The sequence below is a fragment of the Cygnus olor genome, chromosome 14, assembly GCF_009769625.2.
Source record: "Cygnus olor isolate bCygOlo1 chromosome 14, bCygOlo1.pri.v2, whole genome shotgun sequence".
NCBI lineage: Eukaryota > Metazoa > Chordata > Aves > Anseriformes > Anatidae > Cygnus > Cygnus olor.
The window spans coordinates 2,016,577-2,029,202 of record NC_049182.1 but is presented as its reverse complement, the minus strand read 5'-3'; the positions used below and the strand labels follow the sequence as shown (position 1 = coordinate 2,029,202).

Sequence of the window (12,626 nt, the reverse complement as noted above, 5' to 3'; positions counted from 1 at the left end):
ACTTTCCCCTTTCCAGCCTTCAGAGCCTCCTTTCTGGATGTTTTAAGGCGTCTTTATGACATTTCTGTTTCTTGCCCTCCTTGCTCTGCCCAGAGCAAGGCTTCAAAGAGTTAAGGTGGAGAGGGGGACCTCACCCTCAGCCCCTTCCTCCGTCTCAATGGCTGGGAGCTTTTGCCTTTTCAAATGTGTTTAACCAAATAAAGTGAATAGAGGATATGCAAATGCCTTTTCCCAAGCGAAACACAGGCCTGAATTGTTGCTGGCAGGTCACAGCATCACACCACCCTCAGCAGCCTCTCAGCTGAAGGGATTTGCTTGGCCTCTGCGGCCGCCGGGAGCGGCAGCCAGGAGGAGGCCGTGCACAAACCCCCCTTTCAGGCAGCTCCAGACGAGGGCCAGGGCACCACGCAGCGCCGAGGTCACTGGGGATGGCTCACCCCGCGTCCCCAACTGGCCTCTGACCCCGTCCCGCCACGGCCGAGCAGAGGCCGGGGCCAAAAATGAAATTATTTCATAAAACCGCCCCAGCGCCCGTGGCAGCGACGTGGGGTGTGCCGGGGAGGGGCCCTCCAATGGCACCGAACGGGCGCAATGGAAGTCGCTTCGTGAAGCTTTCACGTTCATCAGGCTGCCGGTACAAGGCAGGCAACCCTTCACAAGCAGCCAGCAGGAGTTATGTGAACATTTTGCAGGATAAAAGCGACCTTGCATTAGCTCATCTCCAGTGACAAATAACGGTTTTGCCTAAAACTGAACTTCACTGGACATACAAGCTAAAACATATTTAGAATTTCCAGAGGGATTCTGATATGTCTTTTCTTTCTCCATCATTAAAAACAATCTTCAAAAGATATCTAAATAATGTTCTTTCTACTTGTTATACCTAAATACTGGTCTATGCAAAATTCTGCAAAAAAAAAAAAAAAGACATTGGTCATTCACATCATTTGTTATTTCAGTGCAAACATAGCTCAGACTAAGTCATTTAAATCAACAAAATAATGGTTTGCTCTCTTCCTAGATATGTTTCCAAAGGAGAGAAAAAAAAGAAAAAAGGCATTAATCAGCTTGGTAATGTCAGCACGCCAGCCAAGTGAACGCACGGCAGCTCTCGCGTGGTGCCACCTAGCAGCCACAGGCGACACGACGTGGCTGTCCCGTCCCATCCCATTCCATCCCAGGCAGGGCCTCCATCCCCAACCACATCAAGGGTTTGATATTTTTTTTGAATTTTCCAAACAGGAGCGCTGCTAGGGCTGCAAGACCCCCGCAGTCATCGGTCTCGACTCCCCGCTTAGCGGCGGCAACACCCGCCCTGCTGGTGGAGCCGATCCGAAGGGTTCGGCAGCCTGGGAGAGGAGCTGGCTGTTGCTCTGGAGGCCACGGGGAGACCCTGGCACATCCTCCCCTGGGGCAACTCGGCCCCCACGGCTCCCCAGGGGAAGCAAAGGCCACTTCAGCCCCTTCTCCTCTCAGCCAGGAAAAAGCACAGTGGCTTGGCTCGCCCAGCCCAGGGAAGAAAGGCTGCGAGGCTTTCCATCCAACAAACCCCATCCTTTCCAAAGGGTAAAGCTGTCTGGAGGAGGGGGCCCAGCCTCTGGAGCAGGCAGGATGGGGACAGAGCTGCCACAGGGGAAATGGTCTCAGAGAGGAGGTTGGGAAGGAAACACCAGGGAAAACAAATGGGTTGGTTCAGCCACTGCTCTGGCACCCAGCGAGGCAGGATCTGGACTGGTCACAAGCAAAACTGGGTTGAAGCTTAGATTTCAGAGTTACAGTGTCTAGAACAGTTGCTCTGCCGGACAGGGACCATGGGTCCTTGTGCCAAACGACACCACTGGCCCGAGGGAGAAAAGCCAAATAACGAAACCCAGACATCCCGGGGTCGCCTTGACCTCACCGAGGCCAACCCACCTTACACTGATTTTGCAGTGTTACTTAGCAGTAATGAAGTGGAAACTGCTTCCCTGTGGTGTGGCCTGTCTTCAGATTGTATCTACACCACAGCAGCCACACAGTTGAGCAAATGGAAATGTGAGCTGCATTCTTGCAACACCATCGCACAGAGATCTAGATGTAAAAACTTTTCCTCCCTTCGCTGGGGTTTTCCCGATGAGGTGGTGTTTTCCACTGAACGATACGTTTCTTTGAGAAGCTTCCTGTGGTGCAAAGGAAGATGGGCTTGGACAAGATGGTTGGATTTATCTTCTTTCCACGTTTTGGAAAGCGGTGCACCACACCGGGGGCAAGACTGACAAGCACCCTGCTGGCTAACAGCCCCCACCGAGCAGGGGTTGCGTTTTGAGACGGACTGGATTTTCCAAGGCACCTGCAACACCCTGCAGCAGCATCACTGCCCGTAAAACCCCACGGGTGGGCAAAGCGTGGCCGCAGCCCCGGAGCTCGGTGACCAGCGCCGGGCCCTGCGGGATGAGCAGGGACACGGCTGCCCACGCGGCTCCGAAGTTCTCTCCGGGCTAAAAATCCCCACTCGTCTCCCTGCCTTACCCTTCTCATCACCAGCCACCAAGATTTCCATTGAGCAGTCTCTAGTCCAGAGGTTAAATGATTTTATCTATATACAGAGAGTGTGGAAGAAGCCAAAAGCCAAAATTCCTCCTTCCTCTTGCCTCACCTCCTTCCCCACTAGTCACAGGTCACCTTGAAGGCTCTGTGACAATGTTTACAGTGAGAAGAGCATTCGACACAGTGAGCTACTTGTCATCAATAAGCGCTGATAGCACGTGATGGCAATCAATCCGAGCCCAGCAAAACATCTACCGGTGTCACGCTGTAGGGAAACAACGCTCAGTTCCTTGGAGGCTCCAGAAAAAGGATTTGCAAGGACTCAGAATCAGCACGTCTGGAAAGAAAAGTCCCTTGGGAGCCAGGCTGGGCTCACAGCAAGCTACAGGAAAGCTCAGAAAGAAGCGTGAGGAATCCCACTTTTAAGGTGGGGTTTTGTGGATTTGAGAGAGAAAATTCGAGCATATTAATCCACAGTACAAAGCCAGGTGCTCTCTGGCACACCTTACTCCACTGCAACTGACCAACTCCCAGGGTCAGAGAGTATCTGGGTTCACAGGCACTGCCAGCCCTTGTTCAGAGGGAGAGGCGGAGAGAGGCTGAAGCAGTTTGGACATGAGGACCTTCTCCAGAGGGCCGAGGGCAGCAGCAGAGCACAGAGCACATCGCTCCCCATGCGCCCGGTGCCTGCAGCCCTGCACAAACGGCAACGGGGACAGCTCGGGCCCTGGCACCAGGGGCCTGCAGGGCTTTGGCTTCGCTCAGCAGCACAAGGGACATAAAGAGCAGCCATGAGAAAACCTCATTACTTGTATTGATCCACCGCCAAAGGAGCGCATGTAGAGCACTTAAAAATAAAAATTGAATTAATAGATGCTCTTCTTTCTTCTTCCTTGATGATAAAAAAAGAAGGTGATTAAGCCGATCGTTTTGTTTGGGTCTGCGTGGAAGACTAATCTAGCAAAGCCAAGAAGAAAGCCATGGGAACAGAGCCGTGCTCGGTGCCCATGCAGCCAGCGCAGAGGTGTGTGCCTGTGTCCTGCCGCTTCTCTCTTGCCCTGACCTGCCTCCAGGTTGTTGCAGGCACTGCTCGGAATGGTGTACTGTGGAGGAAGGAAGATGCTGATATTCCTCTCAAATTCCTCATAGAAATGTAATAAATAGGAAAGGTTTAAACCCAGTGGTGCTCTGCAGCATTTGGTGATGCGAAAACCACGGCAGTTGTATCCTTACTGGTGCGATGTGGTATTTCTTTGTCCCTGGCTTGCTCCCAAGTCAGCTTTCCTACATCCAGGGGTATTCAGTTAATTCAGCTTACCATCTGTCTTCAACGCTTTTCTCGTCTTTTCATTACTTGAATACATTTGTTATATCCATAGTAGAGTGAAGACAAAAATCAAATCAATATCTAGATTAGTCCAGAGCAGCAGAGAAAAATTGCTGTGCGCTGCCTTCCCCCCGCAAGCAGGCAGAGAAATCCAGAAACATTTCCTCTTTCCTTTTGATGGTATCTAGCAACTCTTCAAATGGAAAAGTAATAGAGAGATGGAGAATAACAGCAACTAAATATATCCCATCAAATGACAGAGGCTTTGCCTCCCCTGTAGCAGCCAGCACTCCATGGGTTGGTCTGAGCAGCCCTGGGCATCTGCTCCGTTTCCCACACAAAGCACAGCAGGAAACATTCCTTATCCCAAGGCCTACATTTCAGGCCATCCTCAAGAACTCCTGTGTCACAGTGCAAGAACCGGATTTAGAAGCGGGACTGTAGAAGTCTCTTGCAGCGCCACATTAACCTTCTGCTTCCTTCGCAAACACACACTGACAAATATTTTGGGATGTAGCGGCGGTGGCGGGGCAGAGCCTCCTCCTTGTGCCTCCACAGGTCCCGCTTGACCAGCAGGAGCCAGGGGAGCACAGGGCCCCCCTTTGTGCCGAGCGGTGGGGCTGGCGCAGGGATGCAGTCACATGAAGTGAGGGGGGAAGAGAAGAGCGGGGAAGTCTCTAGGGTTCCCTATTTTTGCTCAAGGGGAGAGGAGCAGGGGACTCAGCTGTAACCTCGTCATGCTTCAGCCAAACCAGCCCAAGGTGCAGCTCCCTGAGGCAGAGGTTGTTGTTGGGTTTGTTTGCTCTTTTACCAAGCCAGGTAACAGAGCTCATCTGCGCATTAGGAAACAGCTGTCTTTGTCCTTCTCTGACTTACACCATTATTTCACTGAGGTGAGCATTACAGACCCATCCTCAACTACTCAAAAGCCTTGTAAAGATGCAAGAAATTCACTTAAAATAACCTAGAGTGCTGGGCCGGGCTGTGACGGCCACCCAAGAGCACCTCGCTCAGCAAATCGGCACAGCCACCGCGTTTCCTTGGCAGCACGGAGCGGTGCCTACGGGATGGAGCCACCAGAAGACTGAGACCACGAGCAAGAGCAGCAGCCAGAGCATGCAGCTGAGCAAACGTGACACTGCCGGGTCGGATGGGGCCCCCCTGGGCCAACGGGATCCGTCTCCCTTAGGTGACCTGCCCTGGCGTCTACCAGAGGCAACAGCGGCACACCTGTCTTCCAAGGACACCTATTCTGTAGATCACAGCGTTAGGCTGAAGTCCCCACCCACACTAAAATCAAATGGGAAAAGAACTAAGGGAGGCCACGAGCCAGGGCAGTGCCCGAATGGACGGACGCTTTGGGACAGCAGCAGACGTGAAGGAGACGTGTTGGGGTGCAGCAGAGCAAGCACCGAGACGGGAGGCACGGGGACGCACTGGGATCAATGCTGCAGGGTGCACGCGGAGGCCTGGGAGCAGGTACTGGCCCACGAGACACATCCCCAGCCCGCCCCGCTCTCCTCCTGTTGTCATAAACAAGCCTGCCAGAGCCGGTAATGGAGCTCAGAACAGTCCCTGGGGCCCTGGGCCCAAAATACTGTAACAAACACTTGCCTGCAGCCTCCCAGCCGAGTCCTGCTTTCTGATTCACCCATCTAATTCCCTTTGGGCAAAATTAGCACTGCATGAGTTTTGCTACAGCTCCAAAGCAGCTGATTCAAGCTGCTGATATAAGCAGCTGTAAGCCCACCGACTTTATGGGAGCTGCCAGGATATTTTCAAAGACAAAATGCAGGCCAGCAATACTAGGGTCCCTGTTTTTTCCAGGGTGAAACATCCCTTTTCAGAGTCAGAAGCAGCAAGCAGACATGCACATAAACAATCGCTATATGCTTTCCATTCTTGGTGCTACCCAGCAGAATATTTACCTAATAATGCGAAGACGCTGTCTTTAAAAATCATTTTCCCTTTTGTACTTCTTCCCCTTGGTAGTCTGCTTGTTTAGAGGAAAGCTGTTGGACAAAGGGGAAATAGCACGGGCATTGAACCTCACCTTCCCTTGGAAAAGGCACTCCCAGATTCAAAGCACCCAAACCTGAACGAGTGCAGCAGACCGCTTAAAGCTGAACCCCTAAACACCTGACAGAGAACCACCTATCTCAGACCTGCAGTCATTTTCTAGCCCAGCCACGCTTTGAAGCACCGTGCCTGCCCACAGACAATGGGATTTGAATCCAACCCCCTGGCCCAGCGGGTACAGCGCACGAGCATGCACGCGCATCCACGAGCACACGGACACATCCACGAGCACACGCACCCACAGGAGCACACCCACGCACGCCGCCCTATTTCCCAGCCCCACTCCAAATAAATCACCGGACCGAGCACCCCCCTGCAGGCAGCCCAGGGACATAAATCTGGGGGCTGCAGGGGGGGGGATGAAGCAGGGCGCCCGGCCGAGCCCCCATCGCGCTTCCCCAGCCCCGGAGCCACCCCCCCCACCCCCAGCGGCGCGCAGCTCCCCGCTCCCTGGCGGGGGCGAGGATATCGCGACAGCCCGGCCCTGTCGCGATAGCGGCGGGGGCACTCACCCAGCAGCAGGCAGCCGGAGCCGGCGGAGCCCAGCAGCGGGCCGAGCATGCCTGCGGCGCTCCCCGCTCCGCGCACTGCGGCGCGCTCACTGCGCAGCGCAGCCCGGCCCGGCCCGGCGCGCTCCCCCGGCACAGGGCGGTATTTTTAGCAGCCCCCCTCCTTCTCCTCTTTCTCTTTCTCCTCCTCCTCCTCTCCCCATCCCGGCGAGCCCTCCGGCTTCGTCTCGCCAGGGCCGAGGCTGCCGGGCCGCAGCATCCTTTCCCTGCCCGAACGCGCAAAGAGCATCAGGGGACGGGAGAGGAAGGGGGGGGGAAAACTTTACTCCGCCATGGCTGGTGCTTCCCCTTCCTGGGCCGAGGGAATCTCTGCTGCACAGGAGCGGTCCTGAAAGCCCTGCCCGGCAGAAATAGCGAAATACCTCCAGCTCCAGTGCCTAGGAGACGGCTGAGCATCGCTCCAGATATTCTAACGCCTTAAAACGCAGTGAATGGCTGTGCACGAACAGAGATAAAACGCACTAGCGATGGCAAATAACGTGAGGGGGGTGTGGGGAGACAGCAGATTTATGTTCTTATGGATTCCACCTTTTCCCCCACAAGCTGGTAGTAGAAAATTAATCTGGGCTCCATGGTAGGAGAAAGGCTTTGCAGAAAAAGGCTTTACAACAGCTGCGCCAGCAGTGACTCCAATGTTACATCCCCCGGTAATCACAGCACCAGGGGGGTAAAAGTGGGTCAGGAATGGCACGGAGAAGAACACGCACCGTAGCCTTGTGCTTCAGCCTTCTGAGCGACTAACATGGCAGATCTGCAAGGCAGGCAGAACTGCTTGCTCAAAGCTGTGATGTGCAGCTGCTTAACTCTTTGTGAGCACGTAGCAAGGTACACCAAGGAAATCCCTGCACGTATGAGGAATTAGCACTTGTTCAGCACTGATTATAGCTGTCCAGGACATACACTTCCTTTTGAAGATAAAAACCTTTGATTTTCTTTAAGGTGAGAATGGAGCTGACATAAGTGAAGAATTTCCATTTGAAGGGAAAAGACGCTTTTCAAGTGTGGTTTCTGATTCACTGTGAAAAGGACTTTAAAAAAATCCTGCATACGGAAGAGTAAACTGATGTCACTTGCATTGGTGTCACCGCTGCCCACTCTCGAAACCTGTTAGGAAATTGCCACATCCAATTGCTCAAGTAAAGTGGGATTCCAAGATCCTTGGTCTCAAAGCAAAAAGACATCATTAAGTGTGCTAACAAGTGCATTGGGAACTGAAGACAACTGCATCTGTTTCCTCAGACTACAGTTCTCATGGTAAACATTGCTGCAGACTGCAACAATTGTGACTTCAGTTACACCTGATGTCAAAATCAAACAAAACAGCTATAAAATTGGACTTGGAAAATCATCTCTACTGCTAAACAGTATTTTAATTAAGAGCTTTTGTCTAGCCTCTTGCTGATATCTTATTTCTAGATAAGGAAGAATGTTTTCTACCCCACTTTGTACCTTCCTCCCTGCAGCAAGATTTGTGTGCTTGAAGACTGACAGCACATCTTGTTTTCAGCAAGCAACCAAGATCCCACAGCCACTATGTCTGAAAAAGCCCAGACTTCCCCCAAACCACCAGTGTTATTTGCTGAGCCCTGCTTCTAGCTAATGGAAGTTTGCAGGAGCCCAGAAATGGCAACACTGGAGCTGATGGATAGGACAAATTAAGTCATCCTAATCCCATGGGATCCCTTGGCTTTTCAGGCAATGAATCTTTTAAATACTACTACTTTAGGGAAGTGGAGGGAGCAGTAGGAGCTGGTTAAAGTCCACCAGCTCCCAGAACTCCGCTAAGCTTCACAGCAAAGAGATTTGCACATACAGTTGTACACTGGGTCCTGAAAACTCCTTTCCTCCTCCTAGCAGAGAAGTGAGGATCACTGACACAACAGCTACCACCTGGACCTCTGGGCACCCACAGGGTGTCTGCCTGTGCCCTGCAAGGAAGAGCTTTCCTGACCTCATCAGTTCCCGCAGCAGCTCCTCCGATCTCTATGTAGATTTAAAAAAAAAACTGGTGACATCCTGTGTTTTACCACAAGCTTCCTGCCTCTGTGCGCGTAAACCCTCTTCTAATTCTTGACTTATATTTTAAGCCTTTAGTAGATTTCTGCTTCTCTGTACACTAGATCCCAGGGCAAACTTAGCCCAACTGATCACAAGGTCTATCTGAGGTCATTTTCAGAAGTTGCTCACACCACTGTAGCAGCCCATTTTAGTGCTCTCACTCATCGTGTCCCTCATTGGGATGATAGCAATGGAGATTTTGTTTCTAGAGGTGTCAGTGACAGACACCTGTCATGATGCTGAAATTTTCCACAGTGAGAAGTCACTCAGAATCTTACTCAGAACTCATGAGTCACAGAAGCGTCCAAAATTGCTACAACACCACAGAGCCGTCTCTGCCGCAGAGGCCATACCTTACACCATCAGGAGATTTAAACCAGTAACAGACCAACAACAGTCTTCTTAATATCCACACCAGAGAACAACATCAGAAAAGATCAACCAGGGCCTTTGTGCTTACATTCCTCCCTAAACTATGTTAAATTTCCAAATTCATTCCAAAACCTGTCACTACCAGAAGATCCTTCTACTCTGTTCCATCACAGCTTGGTCTGGGTTGTAGGAAATATAAACTATGCCAAATCCCTGTGAATAAACAAATTCAAAGTGCTTCCTACTTGTTCACACAATTAGGCGCAGCAACATTAGTCTAAAAGAGAAGATATCATCAATTTCTTATTTTTTGATACTCTTCTGTGCCCATTCAATAATATGATGTAATTTAGTTGCCCCCAAGTAAAGTTAATACAAAAAAACTTCTTAGAAAGTGTTCCGTTCTGATAAGTTTTGTTTTGAAATGTGTGTAATATTTCAAGCTATAACTTGTTAAATTTCTATTTCAGGATTTTCAGTCTCTCCTCATCCCCAGCCAGCTGGTAAATAGTTACTATGGCAGCACCTAATGCAGTGACTCAGCACTCCCCCACATTTCAGTATCAGCTGTCTGCCCTTCTGGTTTCTTATGATGGTAATCATGCCCTCTTTTCTGTATCATTGCAGAATTATGAGATCATGTTGCCCTTGTATAATTCAACATTCGTTGAGGCAATCAATGCAAGAATCTTCTAAGTAAAGATACTATTCAGGATGCTATTTCAGCTTTCCGTTTCTGTTGATTCAAAAGATGTTTGACAGTATTCCAATCATGTCTCAGCGTTTCTCTGGAGCTTTATATTACCCCTTGCCAAGCAAGCTAGCCTAATATCAAACCATAAGATGCCCTGCTCCAAAATGTCCCAAACCTGTTCAGTAAGTAGAAACTCCCTCTCCTTTTGTTGCTGTTCAGACCTCCCTGCTTTCTGTTCCTGGGCAGGGACTTTTTTTTCCTCCCCCTTCATTTACCTTGGTTTGACACCTTGTTTTCACCTTGATCCTGTTTTTTATTGGTGAACTGGTCAGCCAGTTCACATTATTACTGGCAGGGCTACTGCTCACATGAAGAGGGAAGCCACAGATTTTAATCTATACCTTAAAGCAAATTGTGGAGAAGAGGAATCCACAACATCACCCAATTTGCCATATCTAAAAGCATGAGAAGACTTTTGTGAGTCAATTTAGGAACAAGTAATTTTGATAACATGGGAACCTGAAAAGCCTGTAGCTTTCCATCTTATGATTACCTCGTCCCAGAGGTAGAAAGGTACAAACCATCTCATCATGTTGAGATATTTGCTTTACCTCCGCCTGGTATCAATGATACAGGTGAGTCTACATTGGCTGGCTCAGGACCTCATCCGAGCCCATTGCTTGGCTTCCGCTTTCTAGAATTATGCCTCACAGACTTTCTGGAAAAAAAAAAAATAATACACGTACCTGCGGAAAGGGCTACAGCACTTTCCTGCTGGGCTCGCTGAACCGCCGACAGCTTTGGCTCCCCCCGTGGCGCAGGAGCCGCCCCCCGCCGCTGCAGCACCACGGACAGCGGCAGCGCCCGGCCCCGAGCCCACCCCGGGGCCCCGGCCCTGGGCTCGGCTCTGCCCTTCTCTGCTTCTCCCGCTCCTGGGCCCGGCCCTTCTCCAGCCAGTTTTCCTTTCCACCTGTGGAAGAGAGTACGGTTGAGTCCCTGCTGTGTTTACCCGCGGTCACCTCGTACGGAGGAATTTGGGCAGAGCTGGAGAGCGGCACAGTGTTGGGGTGGGCAGATGATGTGTTTACTACGGGCACAGCACACAGAGCTGTGCTAGTTGGCAGCCCAAGTCAGGGAGAAGTGAGGGGATTGACAGTGCAATAAATCTGTTTTGTATACCATAGCCAAAAGAACAGTACAAAGTGCTGCTAAAAGCTATATAACCATACTGTATGGTGCCAACTTCCCTTATTTTTGTGACATTGAACATTTAAGAAGAGCATTTTTGCTAGATGAAGAGATAAGATCAGCCCCTCGAACTCAAATGTAAATCATCCCCCAAGAGCAAAGACTTCCTCTACACGCTACATAAATATCCAAAGCATCCCCAACTTTTGTATTATCAATTTTGATTGAAAACTTTTGGATTTGTTGACAGCTTTTGTTTAAGCTATGATGCACACCAACAGAAGCAGTCTTAATGGCAAGAGTAGACTTACTGTCAGAATAGAGCAAGGGGCAGCAGCTGCTCCCTACAAGCCAGGAGCCACACTCAATGCAGCTGAAGGGCAGGGGCCTCAGCAGCCAGGGTGATGAAGCAGGTCTGAGGCCAAGTCAGGAAGTCCATCCACAGGTTAGGGTCCGAATCACCAAGATGCACAGTCAGGAAGAGGCATGGCTGCAGCTGAGCTGGAGAGCAGCACCTCTGCAATACAAGCAGAAACTGTAAAGACCCCAAGGCTGAGCTTAAATGGGCTGGGTCCATGGGTAGGGTGTGGGCAGAGGCCCAGCTGAGGCTGGTCAGGGCCATCAAAGCCTGTTAGTGCCCCTGCGGCTCTGACAGGTACAAACTTTCTGCAGAAAAAGGCTGTCTCTAAACCTTTGGCTCTACTTGGTATAATGAGGGTCCCACCTGCTATTGTAACAGTGTTAATTAACTGACTTTTATCTGTTAAACTTTCACAGTAAAGACATTTAATTTGGTAAATACACGTATGCACACAAATTGTAATTCTTGGACTCTGAAGCAATTTACCAAGGGACAATTTCTAATCTCTCTCCTTAATTTCGTTTTCTTTAACCTACGCACAACTGTTAGCTGAGATGAATGACTGTAGTGACAAAAATCTTCCTGGCTGCAAGAAAAAGGCTAGAGACAAAACCACTACTTAACTATTCACAGGAAAAGTCATTGGATTGCCTATGCAAACTAAGAAAAATATATTGTTTCATTCTGAGAACACAAAAACACCAGCAGGTATCAGACTAGAAGTGATGCAATGCCCTCCTTTATTGATTTGTTTCTGTTCACATGCCTTCATTATCATGAACTCTCTGAGCTACTTCTGGTAGGGTTATGCAAGGAGAGAGCAGATGCCCATTCAGAGGGCTCCAGCTACAAAAACAAAGTCAAAACTTACAAGAGCTTTTTGAGAACAATACATTCTAGTCCTGCTCTTCCCACATTATAGTGAGAGATGAGAAAACAAGTAGTACTATTGTGGGTTTTCCGGAACAAATTAAGATATCAGAGTTGGACAGAACAGTTGTTTAATCTCGTAACCCTTCATGCCAGCTATGCTGCAATCACATAAGGCAAAAAAGAGATATTCAGCTTAACTTCTTCTGGCTTAGAGGACATACTTACAGCTTGAATCCAGAAGACTCCTGTCAACGAACAGGAACACACTTTTATCTCACTTTTGCTGTGGTCAGTAAGGATTAATTCTCTTGAAGCAAATTATGTTACACCTCTGTCTGGCAGTAAAGCATCAACTCCCTTGTATAAATACAAACATACATTGCAATGACCTTTGTGCCTCTATTAGATTAATTCTCCTTGGATTTAGATAATGGAGAAACACAGATATGGTGATTTGGGTTGTGGCTAATGGGTCGCACCTCTTGAGTAAAGAAATGACAAAACTAATGCCTTAGCCCATGTGAAAGTACCACCTTCTGACAGTATTGTAACTCAAGTTGAAGTGGAGTTTTAAAGAAA

The 12,626-nt window shown here is 49.6% G+C and overlaps 1 protein-coding gene across 7 annotated transcripts in view; it reads right to left on the bottom strand.

Moving 5' to 3' along the window:
- The window catches only part of ACSL6 (acyl-CoA synthetase long chain family member 6), a 53,886-nt gene extending 43,375 nt beyond the window's left edge, over positions 1-10,511 (bottom strand). For 3 of the 7 annotated variants that reach the window (XM_040573977.1, XM_040573976.1, XM_040573982.1), the window contains exon 1: positions 6,445-6,577. In XM_040573977.1, the coding sequence (XP_040429911.1) occupies positions 6,445-6,493 (49 nt within the window). In that variant the 5' untranslated portion in view covers positions 6,494-6,577. Of the gene's footprint in view, positions 1-5,781; positions 6,277-6,444; positions 6,578-6,863; positions 7,800-10,371 lie in introns of those variants that run through there. The other 4 variants (XM_040573980.1, XM_040573979.1, XM_040573983.1 and 1 more) reach the window with 4 other exon arrangements.
- Positions 10,512-12,626: the final 2,115 nt, after the last annotated feature.